The sequence below is a fragment of the Rhinoraja longicauda genome, chromosome 31, assembly GCF_053455715.1.
Source record: "Rhinoraja longicauda isolate Sanriku21f chromosome 31, sRhiLon1.1, whole genome shotgun sequence".
NCBI lineage: Eukaryota > Metazoa > Chordata > Chondrichthyes > Rajiformes > Arhynchobatidae > Rhinoraja > Rhinoraja longicauda.
Genome location: NC_135983.1, coordinates 16946319 through 16970314, shown reverse-complemented (window position 1 = coordinate 16970314; position 23996 = coordinate 16946319). Strand labels below are relative to the sequence as shown.

Here is a 23996-nt window from a genome sequence, read left to right as displayed (position 1 = left end):
TTTGTACAAAAGTGTAGGTTTAACATCAATTCAGACAGATAATGAATGCATTTATGTTTTAAGGAAAATGGCTCTAATGCACCTTGTGGACACAAAATGCAACAGTAACTCAGGCGGGTCAGGCAGCATCTCTGGTTAGAAGGAATGGGTGACGTTTCGGGTCGAGACCCTTCTTCAGACTGCCTGTCCCACTGAGTTACTCCAGCATTTTTTGTCTATCTTCAATGTAAACCAGCATCTGCAGATCCTTCCTACACTATACTTCCCTTGTGAATGTAATCACTTGCGAAGAATGAACTCAGTAAGTTCTTTTGTAGAAAAAGGGTCATAATTAATAAACACACATGTTACTTGGATGGAAAAATAATATTAAACTTTTTAGAGGCAGGTGCTGGTAGGCCTTACAGGTGCTTGCCATCATAAAAAACCCCACTGGTTAACTTTGTCCCGCCCCCCCCACTGACATCAGTCAGAAAAAGGGTCTCGACCCAAAACGTCACCCATTCCTTCTCTTCAGAGATGCCGCCTGACCCGCTGAGTTACTCCAGCATTTTGTGATACCTTCGATTTGTACCAGCATCTGCAGTTATTTTCCTACACATCTTGCAGATCTAGGTCAGATAGCCAATTGCTCTAGCATTATTTTAAAATGTCCTTCAAAAATCATCCTACAATTCCACCACACCAATTATCAACTTCATTTACTTTATAATTAGTCAAATTTAGAATCTGTTTCTGTGCTTGCTTGACCATTTGTGCTTCTTGATACAAACGTCAACTTGTCTTTGATTGCACCCACAGATTTCCGATTGAAATGGGGATTTCTGGACGCCATCTCACTTGCAATATGACGCAGTGCGCCGAGTTATTCTACACAGTTTATAACAGCGAGACCCAATGACATTAACCTAGCTCTTTCAAAATATTGTCCTAAAATTGTCATCCTCTTCTTTATCCTCCATACCAGATTTTAGAGTTAGAGACATACAGTACAAAACAGGCCATGAGGCCCACTGAGTCTGTGAAAGGAATCAACGAACCCCTCTACACTAATCCTACATTTATTCTAGCCACACTCTGATCAACTCCCCTCAGATTCTACTGCTCACCCACATACAGGCAGCATTTTACAGAAGCCAATCAACCCACCAACCCGCAGGTCTTTGGGATGTGTGAGGAAACCGGAGCCCCTGGGGAAAACCCACGGTCACAGGGAGAACGTGCAAACTCCCCACAGTCAGCGTCCGAGGACAGGATTGAACCAGGGTCTCCAGCACTGTGAGGCTGCAGCTCTACCAGTTGCACCACCATGCTGCCGGTACTTAAATCGTCAATTTGTTTCTTAATTAAATATCTTAAAAGCGATCAGTTGAAGGAGATATCAAAGACATCATCATTAAGAATTCAGAAAGGATCATTAGTATTCAAGGGAGTGACAGAATTAACCACAATTTATTAACAGATTTGACAACATGCATTCATCATTTTAGGAACTACAGGTACCTTCATTTCCTCCTTATCCTGGGCCAGTCTGCTGATATACTCTTCTTTATCCGTGTGCCTCTGTTTAAGAATGGCTCTCTGACTCTGGTAAAGTGCAATATACTCGCCTAAAGGACAAAGAAAAAAGAAAGTCAAAATCAAACTCAAAATCAAAAACAGTTTCTTCCCCGCTGTTAACAGGCAACTGAACCATCGTATCAACAACAAGGGAGCAGTCCGGAGCTAATATCTACCTCAATGGAGACCGTTGGACTATCTTTAATTTGGACTTTACTGGACTTTACCGTGCTTAAACGCTATTCCTTATATCAGGTATCTGTACACTGTGAACGGTTCGATTGTAATCATGTATCGTCTTTCCGCCGACTGGTTACTACGCAACAAAAAGCTTTTCATTGTAACTCTGTGCACATGCCAATAAACGAAACTAAAAAATGTTTCTGTGTGAAATAAACTTTATACACATTAGCACTTAGTTTCAAAAGGTGTGGGTGGGTGGGGGAAGAAAAAAAAAGTTTAAATTAGCAGAGTTCTGGGATAAGGGCAAAGGAGGGACCCAGTGTGAAGACATTTTCAAGTATGTGGTTGGACAGCCATTCTCTGTGCTGTTTTTCTAAAAGCTACAATGTCGTACATACAAATAATATGGGCAATAGAAAATTGGATTGTTAAACTGCAATTAAGGCAACAAAAATATATCGTGCTATCAGGCCTTGCATTCCAATGAATCTCAAAAGGTGTGGAGAGGAGAGGAGTAGGCAGACAGCGATTGGGTGGGTGTTGGGTGAGCAAATGGACACAGTGGGGGCAAGCAAAGAATATGCGCACGAGGGAAGGAGAGAGTGGCAGTGTGCAAAGGATTTATATAGAGTCGAGGAACATTAGAATGAGCGAACACAAGCGTACACGAGAGGAGATGGACGCAAAAAGCTGGAGTAACTCAGCAGGTCAGACGGCATCTCTGGAGAAAAGGAATAGGTGACGTTTCGGGACAATACCCTTCTTCAGACTGAGAGTCAGGGGAAAGGGAAACAAGAGATACAGATGGTGATGAAGAGAGATATCGAAACAAATGAATGAAAGATATGACAAAAAAACCAGCATGTGCAGTTCCTTCTCGTGATCTTGATATATTAATAACACCAAAAAAAAACATCCAGTGAGTTGATACAAACTTCAATGTGACTGCATTTTCCAGAAAATAGCTCCTTTAAGGTTCCCAGATGCTACTGAAGTTGACTACTCAAATGAAAGGTCTGACAGTACAAATATTGTAGATTACATCTGTTATAATACCATAGTCACCCACATATAAATGAATGAAATACTTCAAAAACTGCCCATGATTGCAAACCAATGAAAATAATTTGAAAAACTGCATCAGCAATATGTAAATAAGTTCTGCTTTTACTGAAACATTCAAATCCTTGGAACTACAACAGTGACTACCTCGTTGAATATTTTCCACTTAAATAAAAGTCAAAAAGTTAAAATCCAATTTGTTTGGTTGCTAAGTTAAAAAGAAAACTTCAACAGCAACGCCCTTATTGGCCTGGGAGAGATATTCAAAAGAAAGAGCACAGAGTAATAGAATGGTTTAGACATTTCTCTCATGTTACCTATAGTATCGGTCTCCCCAGACAACTGAACACAGCGATGTTCCAACTCCTCCACTCGCTCCTTCAGATCCACCTTCTCCTGCACCAGGGTGGTGAATCGAACCTATCGACACAAAGTTGAAGTAGCATTAATGCTCTGTAGGAAGTAAACCCTTTACACATCAACAGTTACTTCAGTTACTTCCGACAGGAGTGGGATGGGCAAGAAAAATAATTTCGTGAGAATTGCAAGGAAAGGGCCAAGGAGTGGGCCTGGTATGATGGCCCTTTGTGGAGCCCTGTATCTAACCCAAGTAAGTGGTCTACAGATCTTTTGATACTTTCAGAAGCACAAAATGGTCTGATGGATTACTCCAAAATGCTAGTTTTTAGACATTGTAATGCAAAAAATATTTAAGGCAATGCTCGGCTATCAATCTTATCATGGCTTTGTCCCAACATTTTTGCAGCTGCCACCTTACCCTTGATCTCAAGATCTTCATGCTCTTACAATTCCATCATCTCACCTTACTTCACCAATTCTCCCATGTCACAAGCAACCTGGAATTCTACCCATAAACCTGTCCCACGTTTCTTCCTTTGACTCTCGTGAAGTACAGAGATTAGTAGAGGCCAGCTGGATAGATAGCCTGTACTCTGCTATAGATCCTATATAGCAAGTCACACCGTAAACCCTTCTCGGTTTGACTATGCTTTTAGTCATCTGTGTGATTAGATATTTTAGTGTCATGTTATTAATACCCTGAGCGGTACCTGATGATACCTTGTTGTATTCAAGTTATTATACAAGTGAAGGTTGGCTTTACATTACTTTGTTTTTGAAGCAATCAAGGATAATATGACCATTTCCAAATCTCTATTATTCAGTTGATTGTCCTGTATACTAACTGGACCAAATGTTGTGGCTGAGGTAGACATACTCAAATACACATTTGATAGCCTCAAAAGTGAATGGCATGTGGTTCATACAAGGGACAGCATGGGACTCAACTGTCCAACTCTAAAGATCTGGAAAAAAAGGTGGGGAGATGAGTACTCTGCCTTGATCATACATTTCTGGTTCATGCCAACACTGATGTGCTACAAGGCTGAGAAACTATATGCTACGTTCTGTATCTTCCCCTTGCTCTACTATTGTACTCATGTTTGATTTGATTGTACTTATGTATAGTATTATCTGACCTAATTGGACAGCATGCAAACCATGCTGGGGTTATTAAGGGGTTGGACATGTTAGAGGCAGGAAACATGTTCCCAATGTTGGGGGAGTCCAGAACCAGGGGCCACTGTTTAAGAATAAGGGGTAGGCCATTTAGAACAGAGATGAGGAAAAAAATTTTAGTCAGAGAGTTGTGAATCTGTGAATTCTCTGCCTCAGAGGGCAGTGGAGGCCAATTCTCTGAATACATTCAAGAGAGAGCTAGATAGAGCTCTTAAGGATAGCGGAGTCAGGGGGTATGGGGAGAAAGCAGGAACGGGGTACTGATTGAGAATGATCAGCCATGATCACATTGAATGGCGGTGCTGGCTCGAAGGGCCGCATCACAATAGTATGAAAGGAAGAATTTACATTTATATAGTACTTTTAACGAGCTTGGGATATCCTGAAGCACTAGATGGCCGATTAAACTCTTTTGAATGGTTTTTTAAAAATTGAATTTTGAGACTATTGCAGTGTTGGAAACGAAGTAGACATTTTACATGACAGCAATGTCATAATGTCCAAGTTAACTTTTAGTGAAGCTTGTTCATAACTCCGAATAAGCTATTTTTATGATAGTACACGGTGTACCAGCACTTCTAAAAAGTGAAAAACTAGATTTCCAAATTTTGTGTTTTAGTTTTATTTACAGTTAACTATTTTCTGTAGTTTAAAAAACAATCTTATTTAAATTAGGCGGTCAGGCCCTTAAACAGCTTATAGGAAGAAGCTTTTTGTCTGCAATAAACCAGAATCGTTTTGTCTACAATAAACGGCACCAGTTACAACTATTAGACATGGTTGGGAATCAAACTCAAAGGAAACATTCGAGAGATGGGGGGGAAGAAAGCCTCTGAAGCAGTTCAGTTCAGTTTAATTTATTGTCACGTGTACTGAGGTTCAGTGAAAAGCTTTTGTTGCATGCTGACCAGTCCGTAGAAAGACAATAAATGACTTTTACAGTGTATAGAAACATGATAAGGGAATAATGTTTAGTGGAAGGTAAAGCCAACAGATAGTCCGAGGGTCACCAAAGAGGTAGATAGTAGTTCAGCACTGCTGGCTGGTGGAGGTAGGTTGGTTCAGTTGCCTGATAACAGCTGGGAAGAAGCTGTCCCCGAATCTGGAGATAGGCACTTTCACACTTCTATACCTTTTGCCTGATGGGAGAGGGGGAGAAGAGGGAGTGGCCAGGGTGCGACTCATCCTTGATTATGCAGCTGGCCTTGCCGAGGCAGCGTGAGGTATAAATAGTCAATAGAAGGGAGGTTGGTTTGTGTGGCGGTCTGGGCTGCAATATGTTGTGGTCTTGGATGGAATGTTGATTTTCCAGTTCCTTTTAGACAAAGGTGAATTTGATTGTCATCATCACTATTGTAGGGCAATGTAATATGTTTACGCAGTTTTCAAATGAAAGCACGCGGAGCAAACACAGGTTTTGCATATTAAATGTGCTTAGTTCTACAGATACACTCAATGTGCATCTACAAAGAGATCATAAAAGGGACAATATACAAATCAGCACAGGTAAAACAGTACTAACGCAGGTTAAGCCATCCTTTTTTCTCCACAGAGGCCACCTGACCCATGGAGTTCCTCGATTAGTTTGTTTTTTGCTCCAGATTTCAGCATCCGCAGTCTCTTGTGCATCTTAAAGCACCGTTAGAGGCAGATCCTTGGAGGTTCTGACAAAGAAAAGGGAAATAACATGTACATTCACTAACCTGCAGCTGGTCCATAGCAGTTTTCAAAGCCTCGTGTACCTCCGTTGGCACTGTGTCTGTGTCGCTCACTCCTTCCATAGATCCTGACAAAATGAAAATACACTTAAAATCTTACATGGTGAAAGTAAATCCTAGTTTCACCAAAAACTTTTCAGAATTTCAAAGGTAACAGCCTAGAAGGAGCCGACTCAGCCCACTGTGCCCATGTTGGCTCCATCTCACAAGGAGCCGACTCAGCCCACTGTGCCCACGTTGGCTCCATCTCACAAGGAGCCGACTCAGCCCACTGTGCCCACGTTGGCTCCATCTCACAAGGAGCCGACTCAGCCCACTGTGCCCACGTTGGCTCCATCTCACAAGCCTCACTCCCCGACACTTTGCCTTTTCAATTACTTACCCATTCCCCCTTTAAGCTTTAGGAGCAGGATCACCGTATGATGGTTTTACAGCATGGATGCCATGTATCATAGTGCTCTTGAAAAGCCTATTTCAGCTCATTTCCCATGGTCTTTTCAAACTGCCCTCTACTTCCCCTTGAACCTCACTCCGCCATTTCAATTCTGATCAATCCAAGGGACAAAAGACTGGATTGCTGTTCTCTTAAAAACTGCATTATCCCATAATCACATACATTACAAATATAGAATGGGCTTAATGCATCTTTAACCGCTTCTCAATACAACCTGGAGGTTTAAAATATAATCTGCAAGCCTTGAAACAATCGTATCTTTAAGAATTACTTAGAAAATGATGCATTAAAGTCAGGTGCAAGTAAACCAGTATTTGCAATAAAGTTGCCGGAACTGGGAGGTTATAAATTATATTGTCAGCAAGACCTGTGGAAAACAATCATTGTGTTTTTTTAACAATGGACTCAATTGTTTTCTAAACCCACCTCCTCCAACTCTGCTGACTGAAATGTTCAAATTTACCGTGGGCAGTAGTCCGGTGTGATCATGAATTCTCTCCCAGAATTTGAGAGCTGGAGCAGAAAACTAAGGAGGTACAAAGTGCTGAAGTAACTCAGCAGGTCCAGCAGCATCTCAGGAGAACATGGATAGGTGACATTTCGGAAGAAGGGTCCCAAACCGAAATGTCACCTGTACACATTCTCCAGAGATGCTGCATGACTTGTTGAGTTACTCCAGCACTTTGTGTCATCTATTTTTTAATTAAAAGCAGCCCCTGCAGTTCTTTGAAGCTACAGAAAAACTAAAGAGAATTAGCCGAGGAAATCTGAAAGACAAGGATCAAGAGCTGTCTGTGTTGGGAAATAGTGGAATAAAAAGTCAGAAACTAAAGGGATTAGGAAGGCGCACAGAGAAGGAGGAATCGTTTTGTATGGATTATAGGGTCTGGGGAAAAAAATGTGGATACTGGAAAAGGAAGAGGGTCATTGTGAAATGAAAATGAATACAGGGATAATAAACAATTTAGTAATACTAAGTAGAGTGGAATGTTATTGCGCAAACAAAACTAATATTTACAGTGATCATCTGGCCACAGGGGCAGCAAAATCTTTCTGTTCGATGTAGGTGGAACTTTGCTGCTATTGCTGCAAGAGTTGCAAAATACCATTTACCATGTTATATCCCAATTACCCATTAAATGTCGCTGTGCTCAAGTGAGGGGGCAAGTAGAGCAGTATTTATGAAATAAATTAGTGTGGCCTGGGTTTTGCTTTGCAGAAATCGATAATGATTTATAAGCAGGGCTATTGGAAAGCCTGGCAATATTTGTAATGTAGAAGCAGGAAAAGTCTCACCTTTCACTGAAGATGCAGCTGCTCAGGTTAAGGCCTTCTCCTGATGCTTCCTTATATTATTGTGCTGACATCTTTGTTTACATTTAATATTAGTTTTGTTTAGAGATACAGCACAGAAACAGGGCCTTCGACCCACCGAGTCCGCGCCGCCCAGCAATCCCTGTACACTAGCACTATCCTACACACTCGGGGCAATTTACAATGATACCAAGCCAATTAGCCTACAAACCTGTACGTCTTTCGAACGTGGGAGGAATCCGGAGCACCCGGACAAAACACACAGGTCACGGGGAGAATGTACAAACTCCGCACAGATCAGTACCCCTAGTCAAGATCGAACCCGGGTCTCTGGCGCTGTAAGGCAGCAACTCTACCACTGCGCCACCATGCCGATCCAATTAATTTCCCCAGTTTTAAACCCTTAATCATCCAAAACATTCTGGAGACTGATATGTTTTATATTTTGTATTGTTCTATATAATTGTCATCTCTCTGATTGGAATTGGAAAGATAATGGAACTTCATAATTTCTAGGGGTTTCGGTTAACTAAAGATTGACTGTACATTATGGTAAAAATAATGAGGTGGCTACCTCTGGACTCGTTGTGCTTGTGCGTGAGGGCAGACATTTGTTGCAGAAGGATCTGGTGCTGCTGTTTCTGATCCAGGAACTGTAGAGTAAGGTGATCTCTTTCCTGCTGCAATTGGCTGAGTGCTGACTTCAGGAAATCAACCTGAACAATGAATAGAGGGAAAAGACTTTCAGACAAAGATCAAACAAATCAATGACAAGCACTACATCACAGGATACATTTACCTTATTGCACGGGTTTAGAATTAGTCAGGGTTCCAACTCACTTTTGGGGTGGAACAATGGCGGAGCGAGTAGAGCTGCTGCCTCACAGCATCAGAGATCTGGGTTCAATCCCAACTTTGGGTGCAATGTGGAGTTTGTATTTCCTCTCTGTGACCACGTGGGTTTCCTCCAGGTACTCCAGTGTCCTCCCATGTCCCAAAGATGAGCAGGCTGGTAGGTTAATTGGCCTCTAATTTGCCCCCTAGTGTGTAGGAAAGGGCTGTTGGGTCCAACAAGAGTGATCCCTTTGGATCAATTAACCACATCAAGGCCTGCTCCCACTTATAACCTTCAACCATTTTTGTTTAAATCTCGAAATGTGTTGAATCTTCAGTCTACTGTAACTGTATGTTGTAATGTACAGGAACAGAAATCAAAACGCATATAGACTGGTAGACATTCAGTAGACAAGCCTGCTTAAAAGCAAACAGCAACATTTCTTGAGGTGATTTAGTGAGGCACTAATCTGCAACGTTGTTCTTTTTTAATGCACAATGAAATGCAAGGATTATTTTATCCTATCTGCACAGATCAATCTGTTTTTTTCTTTTTCTCAGATCCACCCTGTCTGATGTGTGCTTCCATTTCTTAATATTTATATTTCTTAGGATATAGGTGACCGTTCAAGCCATCGAGTTTATAACACCTAAAGTCAGGATCGTGTCTGGTTTCTGGAGCCACTGAGCACCTCCCCTCTCTAGAAATAAACTATAAAGTACCTTTTCTTATCCAGCTTTAATGGAAATATCGAACTGTCTTAAGTACATTAGGGGGAAGAGAGTAACTAGAAAGAGAATAGGCCCCCCTCAGAAGGAGCCACAGGGGATGAGCAATGTCTTCAATGAGTATTTCTCCTCTGTGGAGAGATGAAGACTGGGGGACTTGGGACAGTTCATGAAGATGTCTTGTGAACAGTCTGTATTACAGTTGAGGAGGTGCTGGACATCCGAAAGCATATGAAGGTAGATAAGTCTCCCAGGCTCGATCAGATATATCCGAGAACACTGCAGGGAGCTAGACAAGAAATTGCAGGAGCCCTGATGGAGATATATGCATCATCATTAGACACAGGTGAGGTGCCATATGACTGGAGGGTAATTAGTGTTGTGCCTCTTTTAATGAAAGGTTGAAAGGAAAAGCCTGGAAACTATAGACCAGTAAGCCTACATCTCTAAGTTACTGGAGAGGATGCTGAGGACAAGATATATGTGCATTTGGATAGACAGAGGTTGATTAGGGATAGTCTCATGAATTTGACTGTTTATTGAAGAGGTAACCAAGAAGGTTTATAAAGGCAAGGCTGTAAACATTGTCTATATGGGCTTTAGTAAGGCCTTTGATAAGATTCCGCATGGTAGACTGCTCGAGAAGGTTAGATTGCAGAGTAACCAGGGAGAGCAGGCTGCCTCAATGCAGAATTATTTTCATGGAAGGAAGCAGAGGGTGGTGGTAGTTGTTTTTCAGATTGGAGGCCTGTGACTAGTGGTGTGCCTCAGGGATCGGTGCTGGGCCCATTGGTGTTTGTGGTTTATATTAATGATTTAGTTGAGAATGTGCAAGGCCTGATCAGTAAGTTTGCAAATGTCGCTAAAGTATCAAGACAATGAAGATGGTTATCAAAAATTACAGCATGATCTTGATCAGTTGGGCAAGTGGGCTGAAGAATGGCTAATGAAGTTCAATGCAGATAAGTGTGAATTGTTGCATTTTGGAAATCACAGTTAGATAAGATGGCAAAGAAGGCTTTGAGTACATTGGCCTTCATCAGTCAGGGTATTGAGTGTAGAAGCTAAGACATTATGTTGTACAAGACGTTGGTGAGGCTGCTTTTGGAGTATTGTGTTCAGTTTTAGTCACCCTGCTACAGGAAGGATGTAATTGAGCTGGAAAGAGTACAAAGAAGATGCACGAGGATGTTGCCAGAACTTGAGGGCCTGAGCTATAGGGAGAGGTTGGGCAAACCGAAACTTTATTCCTTGGAGCGCAGGAGGCTAAGGGGTAATCTTATAGAGGTGTATAAAATCATGAGGGGAATTGATAGGGTGAATGCACAGAGTTTTTACCCAGGGTAGGGGAAAAAAGAACCAAAGGGCTTGCATTTAAGATAAGAGTGGAAAGATGTAATGGGACCCTGAAGGGCAACCTTTTCACTCAGAGGGTAGTGGGCACATGGAATGAACTTCCAGAGGATGTAGCTGAGGCAGGTACAATAACACCATTTAAAAGACACTTGGACATATAGATGGATAGTAAGGGTTATAGGGAATATGGATCAAATGCAAGCAATGGGACTAGCTTAGATGGGGCATCTTGGTTAGCATGGATGAGTTGGGCCAAAGAGCCTGTTTTCGTTTCTCTGACTATCCTTCAATAGACTGCAAATGAGTTGAAATATCCAAAATATCATAAGCATTTATATAGTGCCTTTAATGCAAGAAAAAAAAGTCCTTTTCTAGACTGAAATTGCTGGATGTTTGCATGTAGTTCCCTATATTCTGCACAGGCAGGGAGGGATCTTACCATTTCTTCTTTATTTTCCAGTTCTTCGGGTATTACAATATGGGGCCTCTGAATTCTATCTGACAGTAAACCATCACTTTCCACGCCATCACCTAGTGGCAGAAAGTTGAATATTTATATCAGTGATAGGAAGTTGTGAAAATCACGCATGAATCATTGCACAACCTAGCATTATTCCAGTTGCTTCATAAACTTCTGCAAAAGATTTGCTTAAATCAGCCAGCTTTTTAGAACCCCGTGGTGTTATTTACAATACTGTCCACTTAGAAATTTACATTACTGTCCTTTTACCCTGAATCTGAGAAATTACAGTAATTTCTGAACAGAAATGAGTTTCCCCCAATATCCTTGCAGATGAGGACACAGAGGACCAGCAACATAGGCGTATCCATCCCAGTACCATTAATTCCAATACTTATTTTTGCTTTTAGTAGTAACTGCAAATTAAACACGCTGTCTAACCAGAATTTGATTTTAATGATTCATTCAACACACTTAATATGAATAGGTTGACGGTTAGAAACATCGTTTTGATATATTCCAAGCTAGGATTAATTTGTAGACATCGCCACCTTCCTGGCCATTGTCACATTGCAGCCATATTTCATTTTCCTAGAAATCCTACAATATTATAATGCCAAACGTAACAAGTAAGGCTGAAGATCAGACAGTTGCTTTGTAGGGTTTATTGGAATCTTGGCTTTCACTTGTAAGTTTGTACGCTCACTTATAAGACAATCAAAATTAATTACAAGTTAAAGAATATATGTAAAAGATAATACAAGCTGGAATCTTGAGCAAAACACAAAGTGCTGGAGGAACTCAGGGGTCAGGCAACAGCTCTCCATTATTTATTACTATTGTGTCATCACCATTTTAATAACCGTTTTTTCAGTCTTCATCCCAATTATTTACAGAAATAGTGAATTATTTTTGCCCCCTGTACACATCTTGCCAACCAAAAGATACTTTTTGGTTGGAGAATTTGAATCACGATGAATGTGCAATTTAATTTCTGAGTGTGAAACAGAAATGAAATTTGAGTAAATAATGCTTCAAAACACAGCTTAAAACAAAAACTCCCAGACCTTCAACTCTAAGCTGTGGGCTGATCTCATTCAACTCTGCTGTCAATATGCTGATCTGTGCCTTCAGTTCGTTGTTTTCCTTGTTTAATTGTTCCAATTGTTCCTGTGGATGGGAGACATGTTGTCATGAGACACAAAATGCTGAAGTAACTCAGTGGGACAGGCAGCATCATGAGTCATGATGACACACATTCCAAATCACAGCCTCTGTATCCCCTCAGTTTGTCACTAACAGATTGAAAGATACTTATTCCTTGGAGTACAGGTGACCTGAATGTGGTGTATAAAATCATGAGGGGAATAGATAAGGTGAGAGCAGAACCTTTTCCCCCAGGGTAGGGAAATCAAGAACTAGAGGCCAGAGGTTTAAGACCAGAGGGAAAAAAATTAATAGGAACCTGACAGGTAACTTTTCTACACTGGGGGCAGTGGGGTATATGGAATCAGCTGCCAAAGGAAGCGGATGAGGCAGGTACAATAACATTTAAAATATATTTGGACATATGTAGATAGGAAAAGTTTAGAGGGATACGGGCCAAACACAGGTAAATGGGACTTAGAAGGGGCATCTTAGTTGGCATGAACTAGTTGGGCCAAAGGACCTGTGTCCATGCTGTATGAATGCAACCTGTCCCTTGCAATCTCCAGGCATCAGTTAAATTTGATGAATTGGATTTATTTGGTTTAATTAGTTTGCTTCAAGAGACAATTTGGACTGGTTCCACAAATCCTTCATTTTTGTTTCATAAACTAAGGCCACAAGGCAGTTGATCGAGCGCCTCTCCCTTTATAAGCTTGTGACAGAAGCTTAAAAACGGGCAACTTTGAGGAAAAAAAATCAAAACATTACAAGATAATATTAAGCACAGTAAAACTAGCATTATTGGGGCATTTCTTCCAAATCAAGAGACATAAAATCATGGCAAGTTGGTACTACTGCTGGGTGAAGTTCTCTTATATAGATTTAGAACATGGAACACCACTGTAACTGGATGCCAAGATAAACTAATCTCATCTGTCTGCATGTGATCTATATTGCCCCCCACTCCCCTGCATGCTCCCCCACCCTGCGTTTCCCCCCGCACTTCCCTGCATGTTGCATGTTCCACCCCCCCCCCCCCCCCCCAACTTCCCCACTGATCCAAGTCGTATATAAAACTTCCACATCAAGATTTGTTTGAAATTGGAGGAAAAGCATTGTCCACAACTGAAGTATTAATCTCACCTTTGTTACCATAAGGTCTTTCTGGTGCAATTCAATGTGGACTTTCCCTTGTACTTCATCATGCTGCAGCCGGTCCATGAGATGGGTCTGCAGCAGGTTCTGCTTCTGCAGCTCCTCTCGCTCACCCGTCAGCTGTTGATAGGCTGCGGTGTACTGCTGGAGATGAATGTAGAACTGATCCCTCTGGCCCAGCAAGGCCTGAGCTTCCTGTGACTTCAGCTCAAGCTGCGAGAACACAAGTGGCACAAGAATACCAGTTATTAATGACAAATAAATCTTGGAGGGCATCAGGTAATTTGGACAAGTCTGCTAGATTAAGCAACACAGATCTGAGGGCAGGACATAAAAAATATACAGTTGGCAAAACTAGTAGGTCGAGACAATGGGAAACAGAATCTGGCACCCATTCGATCTTTCTTTGATTGTTTGAAGGATACAGCAAAGAAACAGGCCCTTCGGCCCAGAGTCCACGCTGACCATTTATACTAGTTCAAATATTATCCCACTTTCTCACCACTTCCTTCACACAAGGGGCCATTTCACAGTGCCATTTAACCTATAAACCTGCATGTCTTAGGGATGTGGGAGGAAACCGGAGCACCCGGGGGAAACCCAAGCAGATACAGAGAGAACCTGCAAACTCCACTGAGCCAGCAACCGAGATCAGGATGGAACCTGGGTCTGTGGCGCTGTGAGGCAGCTGCAGCTCTACCAGCTGCGCCACTGTGCGACGTGTTGCTAACTGCATCATTCACTGATGAATTGATGATACAGAATTCACCAGTTCACATTTTCCTATTTACAGCAACAAAGCAAAAATGGCAAATAAAGTTTTTTCAGGGCAATCATAATGCACATTTTTGTTTGAATGAAAGGGTGGAACTTTTCGTCTTGATCCCGGAGGGCCTGTATCCATGCTGTATCATTTAATCAATCAATCAATCCATGTTTTTTTGTACTTAATGAGCACGTTTGCATTGGTAATTCCTTAAATGAAACTGCAATTAGGTTAGAACCATACTGTAATAATGCTTTGGGAGAAATCAATACCTTTTCTTTCAAAACTACCACATCTTCTTGCAACTCTCCAATCTTCCGAGCGACTTCCTTCTTCACATGCTGCTCTGACTGGAACGCGCTGGTGAGTTCCATATTCTCATTAGTCTGTAGACAGTTAAATTGTGTACAAGATAAACACAATAGGACCCGGCTTTGCTTCATGTTGTTCCAACATTTTAAAAGACCATCGTTAATCTACTACTTCAGCCCTCATTCTCTGGTCCTATTGCCACATCACTTCCGATCCAGACATTTATCAGTTTCAGCATGAATATACTCAACAAGCAAAATTAACAGATTAGCATTTATTCAGATTGAATCCTTTCCACATACAGAAGACGAATATTACAGTAAAATAAACATTTTAGTGTCTGTGCAAATCTGAAGCTAGTTTACAGTTTGCAAAACACAAAGTGCTGGGGGTACTCAGCAGTTCAGGCAGCATCTGCATAAACGGAATGGACAGACAATGTTTCAGGTCAGGGCCCTTCTTCAGCCGGGTCCTGACTCAAAAGGTCGTCTATCCATTCTCTGCACAGATGCTGCCTGATCCACTGAGTTCCTCCAGCACTTTGCTTCTTTGCTGAAGATTCCTGCATCTGCAGTCCCTTGCGTCTCACACTTGTCGAAAGTGTCCTCTAATCACATCTACAATACAAGCTAAACTTTCAGGATATGGAGGACAAAGAGAATATCGTCAGGGCTACTGCAACAAATTCAAAGCGCGCTCAAAGAAACGTTTTTACTTTAAGTCACGGTGTAATACGTACAAGTTTGACAAATCCATTTTGAAGTTCTGCTAGCTGTTCCTTGAGGTCCCGATTCTGTGTCAGCGCCCTGCTTATCGTAGCTTTGTCACTCTGCATATTTTCCAGCAGTTGCTTCCGGTCCACAGTATCATCATTGTGGCGTTCCACTGACTGTTCCAGTTCTTGCAGTCTCTCTTCTTGTTCCCGGTTCAAACGACTCAGCTGCTCATTGTCGCACACCTGAAGATGCACAAACAGTTGAAAACCTTGAAGCAAGACTGCACTTTCTCAGTAATAATATTCCCTCCTTGACGTATTAAACACCGTTTTCTTAGGCAGTTTCAGTGTCCTGCCCAATCTCACTACAAAAGACCAGAAGGGTCTCGACCCAAAATGTCACCCATCCCTTTTCTCCAGCGATGCTGCCAGTCCCGCTGAGTTACTCCAGCATTTTGTGTCTATCTTCGGTGTAAACCAGCATCGACAGTTCAATCCTACATGCTCCATTCATTTTGCTCTAATTATTACAAAGTCAAAGGATTGCTGCAGAGGAATTGTGTCGATGCCATCATAATTGGTCAATAGTAAATTAGCACTCTTTAATATTACTACAGTTGGACAGTACATCTACTGGGAAACTTCAGTGGAGTGCAAGAAAGTGATAGAACACAAAATTCTGGAGTAACACTGCGGGTTCGGTAGCATCTCTGGAGGACATGGATAGGTAACATTTTGGGTCAGGACCCGACTTCATCCTTTTTACGATTCTGAGTAAGGATATTGACCCGAAACGTCGCTGCAGTGTTCTGTGTTCTATATCCAGTTCATTCCTCATTACTAAATCTCGGAGGATTTACTGTGAAACAGGATGTTCAATCTGCCCATCAATTATATTCATTTACCTGTACTGACTGCCCATTAGCTGTATTATACTTTTAGAACATAGAAGAGTACAGCACAGGAACAGGCCCTCTGGCCTACAATGCCCACGCCAAACATGATGCCAGGTTGAACTAATCTCCTCTAACTGCACGTGATCCACATCCCTGCATTTCCATGTGCTTATCTAAAATCCTCCTCATGACCTACAAAGCCCTCCATAACCTGGCCCCATCCTACCTGACTGACCTCCTCCACAGACACACTCCCACCCGTACCCTCCGCTCTGCTGCTGCTAACCTCCTGTCGTCGTCCCCGTCCCCCCCATCCGGACCAAACTCAGATCCTGGGGGGACAGGGTTTTCTCCATCGCTGCTCCCACCCTCTGGAACTCACTACCTCAAACCATCAGAGACTCCTCCTCACTCACCACATTCAAAACATCACTGAAGTCTCACCTGTTCAACACTGCCTTCAACCACTGACCGTCACCTCACCTTATTTTTCCTTTTCTGCTCGTCTATTTATTTATTTATTTATTTTCTATGTTTTAGTAAACCCTGTAAAGCGTCTTTGAGTTTTTAGAAAAGCGCTATACAAATGTAATGCATTATTATTATTATTATTAAAAGCCTCTTACATGCTACTATCGTATTTGTCTCCACCACCACCCTTGCGGTCCAGGTACCCACCACACTGTTAAAATAAACTTGCCCTGCACATCTCCTTTAAACTTTGCTCCTCTCACCTTAGACTTATACCCTCTGGTCTTCGCCATTTTCACCCCGCGAAAAAAGGTTCTGACTGTCTACCCTGTCTAGACCTCTCATAATTTTACATACTTCTATCAGGTCTCTCCTCAGTTACAGAAACACCAGAGAAAATAATCCAGGTTTGTTTAACCCCTCTTATAGCTAAAGAAAAGACAAAGCACTGGAATAACTCAGCAGATCAGGCAACATCTCTGAAGAACATGGATTGGTGACACTTCAGGTTGGGCCCCAGAGTCTAAAGAAGGGTTCCGACCCGAGGCGCTGTCTATCCATGTTCTCCAGATAGTGCCCAACCAGCTGAGTTACGCCAGCTCTGTCTTTTTTTAAATAAACCAGCATCTGCCATTCCTTCTGTCAACACTCTCCTTGCCCTTTAAATGTTATTCCCTTATCATGTATCTATACACTGTAAATGGCTCGACTGGAATCATGCATGGTCTTTCCGCTGACTGGTTAGCACGCAACAAATGCTTTTCACTGTACCTCTCTCTGTACATGTGACAATAAACTAAACTGAACTATTCTCGGTAGTATTCTGGTAAACCTTTGCACTCTCTCTGATGTCTCCACATCCTTCCTGTAATAGGGTGACCAGAAATGCACACGCCAAATCTCTGCATAAAATGTAATTTATTTGTAACAGTTAAGAATCCATCTCACCTGTGCCTGGTACTGAGTGTACAATTCCGCCTTCTCCCCCTGCAGCTGCTTTATGTTCCCCTCCAGCATTCTCTCGTTCTCTGTGGGCCCTTCGGGTTGTGGTGCAGTTTGACTTTCACTCACCTCACAGGGTATTTCTAAACAACACAAGACAGTCAACATTATAAACTCAGTTAAGCAAGATGATATACATTACATTTTCACTACAAAAATGTTTAATGATCAAGTTCTATTTCAATGACAAGATTTTGGGAATTTAAAATGAGTGGCTGAAAATCATGGAGTCTAAGTGTCCAATTCACCGATATAAGTGTCCACTCATAATATTAAACATAAAATTAAACATCTGTGAGAAAGTTGCTCCTCAAATTCACGTTAAATCTTTCCACTTTCCCCTTAAACATGCCCCCCCTCCCCCCATGTTCTTGAGTCTCCTATCCTGGAAAAAAAAGACTGTGTATTCACTTATTCCTCCACTTATTAATGATGCCAAATATGATTGTAGTTAAATAATTCAATTCGTGCTGTAAGCTGTGATGTTTTAGCCAAATGCTGCAAAAACACATCTAGAATTACCTGATCTGTTCTTAAGGTCAGTCAATGAAGTTTCCAAGTCCTGCATATACTTGAGACTTTGTTTCTTCTCCTCTGAAAGTGCATTCACCTGCAGAGACCACATGATCAATAGTTACATTAAGAGAGGAAAGACCGTTTAATCAGTGTGCATTCTCAGGTGGAGATATTTCTGCTGGAGATGAATCTCACAAATTGTGCAAGCACTTCTCATGATTATATTCAACAGAACTCTTAGATTTTGTTTATGAAATTATTTAAGCATTGTAATCACAATTTGCAAACCAAAAATGAATTTAAAATAGGGAATACTAGAAACACTTGGTCAAGCAACAAGCCTGGGGCAAAAGTCATATTTGGATTTCAACATCCAGGAATGAAAGCTAGAAATTATATCTGGATCTTATATTCTCACTGGGTATTTTGCTAAGCTTATTAGATCTACTCAGTCGTTGTTGGTAGACAAAAAGGCGATGGTACGCATATAACAGTTCATGCTACAAGCAGTTGTACATCAATCCATTTTTTTAACTTTTTAGAGGTACAAAAAAAAAGAAACTGATTGACCTCTGGGTCATTTACCAGCTGGTTTATGTATTTAAATACATTAAGTATATTAAGTTAATCAATCACCTCATAAGAACATGCAAACATTTTCAATTCTAATTTCAGTGCATAATCTGTAATAGTTTGTTCAACCATTACAAGGATATGTACAGTGGGGTTTTGGCTGGCATTTTATTGCTTTCACTCTGTGGTTCATTGTTTGGATGAACGTGGAGAGTTCCCAGAGGCTCCAGAACCACCAATCTCTGCTGGTTTTTGCATTGATAAAATAGTGTTGCTCTCCACTGTGAGCCGGTGTCTCAAAGTGTCATCTCCATTGAAAGCACATGGTTCCCATTGACGACTGGTGACAACAGAGGCCCTTTAGTTGACTACTTGCTCTGGATAGTGTGAACATTCCAAACAAGTATATAACATTCACAAGCTATGGGGAGTTTGAGTAGGCTGGGACTTTATTCCTTGGAGTGCAGGAGGCTCAGCAGTGATCTTGCAGAGGTGTATAGAAGCATGGAGTGAACAGTTTTTTTCCTAGGTTACAGGAATCAAGAACTAGAGGTCATAGTTTTAAGGTGAAAGGGGAAAGATTTAAACCCGAATGGGCAACTATTTCACACCGAGAGTAGTGGGTATATGGAACGAGATGCCAGAGGAGTAGTTGAGGCAGGGACAATAACAACATTTAAAAGTCATTTGGACAGGTAAATGGATAGGAAAGGTTTAGAGGAATATGCATCAAATGAAGGTAAATGGGACTAGCTTACATGGGGCATCTTGGGCGGCATGGCTGAGTTGGGCCGAATGGCCTGTTTCAGTTCTGTCTGACTAAGAAATCTGCAAAATAGCCAGTGGGGAAGAGGAAAAAAGTTTGAAAACATGAAAATGTCATGATCTGGAATGCAATGAATGGTAAGTCAGTGGATAAAGATTTAACAACAGCATTAGAAAAGGGAACTGGTATATAGCCAGAAAGCAAAAATATAATGGGCAAATTGGGCAGCTGCTTCAAAGACTTTGCAAAGGTTATTTACGTACCAAACAACAAAGCTGCAGATGTTGGGATATGTTGCATATCCCAAACCAGTCTGCACCATAAGGTGAAAAAGACATCATCTTATCTTACCCGGATATGACAGAAACAATCCCATGGTACTTGGATGTCAAGTAAATATTTGAATTCTAAAACTGAACACATTACATGTGTTTTCAACAAAAAATTGAAATATTTGTCTTTTGGGTGCAAGTTGGAGCAGCACATTCACTACAGATTTAGGTCTTACTGTTACCACTAACTTGTGCTGCGAGCTGTTGAACTTTCTCTTGCCAGATTTTGCCCTCCTCCTGCAGCTTCTGAGCGTACTGATCTCTTTCGGCAAGAAGTAACCGCAGTGACCCTGACACCTGAAAACAACCACAATCGAATATCAAGATCCATTTTAAAATTAGTGCTCTCTGCATTATATAAAGACAACTTAGGTTAGCATGATTTTTTTAATTTAAAATCTTAAATCCTCTTCCAATATATCATGAGTATGTGAATTTTAAAAAGTTATTACAACAATATCGTGGGAAAATAACTCTTGATATTTAGCCTGAAGATTTAGCCATCCCTCAACCCAAATGATAGAACATAGACCAGCAGAGGAACAGGTCCTCAGCCCAAATATCCAGGCTGAATATGATGCCAAGTTAATCTAATCTCCTCTGCCTGCATATCCATGTACCTAGTTAAAAGCCTGTTAAATGCTACTATTGTACCTGCCTCCTCCACCACCCCTGGCAACAAGTTCCAGACCCCTACCACGCTGTGTAGAAAAAAAATATTCCCCTCACATCTCCATTAAATATTACCACTCTCACCTTAAAGCTTGGGCCCCTTGTCCTTGACATTTCCACCCTGGGAAAAAGGTTCTGTCTCCCGTAGGTATATCTCTCAACTGGGACTCTCCTCAGCCTCCAACATTATAGAAAGCAAAGAAAATAGGTGCAGGAGGAGGCCATTCGGCCCATTCATTGTGATCATGGATGATTATCCACAATCAGTAACCTGTGCCTGCCTTCTCCCCATATCCCTTGATCCCACTAGCCCCTAGAGCTCTATCTAACTCTCTTTTAAATTCATCCAGTGAATTGGCCTCCACTGCTTTCTGTGGCAGCGAATTCCACAAATTTCACAACTCTCTGGGTGAAAAAGTTTCTTCTCATCTCAGTTTTAAATGGCTTCCCCTTTATTCTTAGACTGTGGCCCCTGGTTCTGGACTCCCCCAACATTGGGGACATTTTTCCCGCATCTAGCTTGTCCAGTCCTTTTATAATTTTATATGTCTCTATAAGATCCCCTCTCATCCTTTACAAGCCCAGTCTTTCCAATCTTTCCTCATGTGACAGTCCCGCCATCCCAGGGATTAACCTCGTGAACCTACGCTGCACTGCCTCAATAGCAAGGATGTTCTTCCTCAAATTAGACCAAAACTGCACACAATACTCCAGATGTGGTCTCACCAGGGGCCTATACAACTGCAGAAGGACCTCTTTGCTCCTGTACGCAAATCCTCTCGTTATGAAGGCCAACATGCCATTAGCTTTCTTCATTGCCTGCTGTACCTGCACGCTTACTTTCAGTGACTGGTGTACAAGGAAACTGCCATTACAGGCTTTCTTTATATTCTTGGCCAGCTTCCCCTCGTACTTCATCTTTTCAGCCCGTATTGCCCTTTTTGTTACCTTCTGTTGTCCTTTGAAAGTTTCCCAATCCTCTGGCTTCCCGCTACTCTTTGCTATGTTATACATCTTTTCTTTTAGTTTTATTCCATCCCTAATTTCCCTTGTCAGCCACGGTTGCCTCTTACTCCCCTTTGAATTTTTCTTCCTCTTTGGAATGAAATGAGAGAGTTAGATAGAGCTCTTAATGATAGCGGAGTCAAGGGATATGGGGAGAAGGCAGGAACGGGGTACTGATTGTGCATGATCAGCCATGATCACGGTGAATGGCAGTGCTGGCTCGAAGGGCCGCATGGCCTACTCCTGCACCTATTGTCTATCTTGCATCTTCTGGATTATGCCCAGAAATTCCTGCCATTGCTGTTCCACCGTCATTTCTGCTAGGATCCTTTTCCAGTCGACCTTGGCCAGCTCCTCTCTCATGCCTTCATAATTCCCTTTGTTCAACTGCAACACTGACAATTCTGATTTAACCTTCTCCCTCTCAAATTGCAGATGAAAGCTAATCATATTATAGTCACTACCTCCAAGCGGCTCCTTTACCGTGAGTTCCCTTATTAAATCTGGTTCATTGGACAACACTAAATCCAGAATTGCCTTCTCTCTGGTAGGCTCCAGTACAAGCTAGGGAAATACATTCTAGGGAACCAATCCAAGTTTGTCCAACCTCTCCTAGATAATGCCCTCCAATCCAGGCAGTTTAAGCTATTTTTTATTGCCTTTTCAATAATTTAATTTATTTCTACATTGGCATACATACACACCTGAATCCCTGAGTATTGACTGATTGCAAAATAGCAAGTGACTGAACTGATAGCTCCAAGATCTTCTCACCCTATTATATCCTCCAAAAAGTTTGCTCAGATTGGATTCTGCTCAAGCTGTTTTTCCCAACTCTCTGAAATAGCTACAACCATACTTCCTAGCAAGTATACAAAAAACTGCAGATGCTGAAATCTTGTGCAAAATACAAAGTGCTGGAGGAACTCAGCACATCAGGCAGCATCTGTGGAAGGAATGGACAGGCAACGTTTTGGATTGGGGTCCTTCTTCAGATTCTGACCCACAAGAACCTTTCTTATGTTCCTCGCTATTTTCAATGTGGCCTACAGAAAACCAACCGCATACTAATCACAAAGAAGTCAAGAACTCCGTGTCATATACAAAGGATTGAGGCCCAACCAAGTGATTTTGACCCACAGAATCCTTACCTGCATCAAGTGTGCCTCTAACTGAGTTTTTTCCTCAAGAACCACGTGTAGTTGCTGATGAACTTCTGGCAGCGCCGACTGATTTGAGAACTGAAAGAGGAGACAAAATAAAACGATTCTTACCAAAACATCATAAACTTTGAACCGAATTATAAATATACTTATAATATTCAACACAAACCCTCAAATTATCTTGTGAAATCTTACTTGTATGTAATAATTCAAAGTAAAATTCTATGGTACAGAAAATCAATTAAATGTTACAGTAAAAGCATGTTTTTGCTGAAATTCAACTGGAAGTGGAAAACAAAACGCCCCTTGGGCAGATCTAGCAGAACACCTCTCCAAATCCGTAACCCAAGGTCACCCAACACAGTTTGTTAGATAGTTGGCATGGCTAACAGTTCGCGATTTGTACAAGGTAGAACACTAATTCCAATTTGTAAAGCCAATTATGAATAGGAACATTTTTCCAAAAGTGGTGAGAGCATACAATATTAAAGTAACAAGTCAGCACAGTGTGCACTGAGTGAAGGGGCATGAACTTCACAGGATTTATACCCCTCAATCATTTGCTAAGTGACACTGTCTTTATTCCCTTTAGGGCTGTCTTTTGCTTCCCACCTAGAAGACTCTTCCTCTCTCTTCTTGAGCCTTTACTACTTGACGTACAAGTTTAATGATTGAATCATCTTGACTAGAAAGTGGCAAGCCGTACTGAAACCTATAAGCTTCCCCACCTGTTGAATCGTCAGCTCAGCCATTTCCAGTTTCTTGTGCAAATCTTCAATGTTGTTTCTCATAGTTTCATTTTCCAATACCCTAGACCGCAACTGTTCTGAGAGTTCAGAATTTTGCTGTTTTATCTCCTCGCTCATTTTACTGCAAGTCAAATACAAATAGTTGGTTTATCAGATTTCTTAAAGAATACAATTAGTTATGTCACATTTAAGTCAGTAAATATGTTTTGTAACTCACTTTAGTTTGTATACTTCTTGTCTAAGGTTCTCTCTCTCTTTTTCAATCTCTTTGCTTATCTGTAAAGACATGTTTTAAAATAATATTAAGCAAATTTTATTTCCCCAAATGAGAAGTTGGACTATCGGTTGAAGAATTAGCCATTTACTTTGTCAGACTGTTTCTGCTGGGATGAGATGGTGGATAGTGTGCGTTCCAGTTCTGTCACTCTTTGCCTCGTTTGCTGCAACTTGTTACTTAAATCCTCCACCTCACCTAAAAGGAAAAGGGGAAAAAAAGACAAAGATTAGAATTCAAGCTTTCCAGGAAAATACCAACTTTTTCCTCA

At 41.4% G+C, this 23996-nt stretch overlaps 1 protein-coding gene across 3 annotated transcripts in view; it reads right to left on the bottom strand.

The window, feature by feature from the left end:
- golga2 (golgin A2) overlaps positions 1 to 23996 on the bottom strand; it is a 69059-nt gene that overhangs the window by 5555 nt on the left and 39508 nt on the right. For all 3 annotated transcript variants that reach the window (XM_078426410.1, XM_078426412.1, XM_078426413.1), the window contains 16 exons: positions 23817 to 23923; positions 23669 to 23727; positions 23431 to 23572; positions 22691 to 22780; positions 20052 to 20159; positions 18198 to 18285; positions 17622 to 17758; positions 15331 to 15549; positions 14552 to 14665; positions 13502 to 13726; positions 12277 to 12379; positions 11189 to 11280; positions 8405 to 8546; positions 6048 to 6130; positions 3123 to 3225; positions 1504 to 1610 (listed from right to left, as the gene is read on the bottom strand). In XM_078426410.1, the coding sequence (XP_078282536.1) occupies positions 1504 to 1610; positions 3123 to 3225; positions 6048 to 6130; positions 8405 to 8546; positions 11189 to 11280; positions 12277 to 12379; positions 13502 to 13726; positions 14552 to 14665; positions 15331 to 15549; positions 17622 to 17758; positions 18198 to 18285; positions 20052 to 20159; positions 22691 to 22780; positions 23431 to 23572; positions 23669 to 23727; positions 23817 to 23923 (1919 nt within the window). The remainder of the gene's footprint in view (positions 1 to 1503; positions 1611 to 3122; positions 3226 to 6047; positions 6131 to 8404; positions 8547 to 11188; positions 11281 to 12276; positions 12380 to 13501; positions 13727 to 14551; positions 14666 to 15330; positions 15550 to 17621; positions 17759 to 18197; positions 18286 to 20051; positions 20160 to 22690; positions 22781 to 23430; positions 23573 to 23668; positions 23728 to 23816; positions 23924 to 23996) is intronic.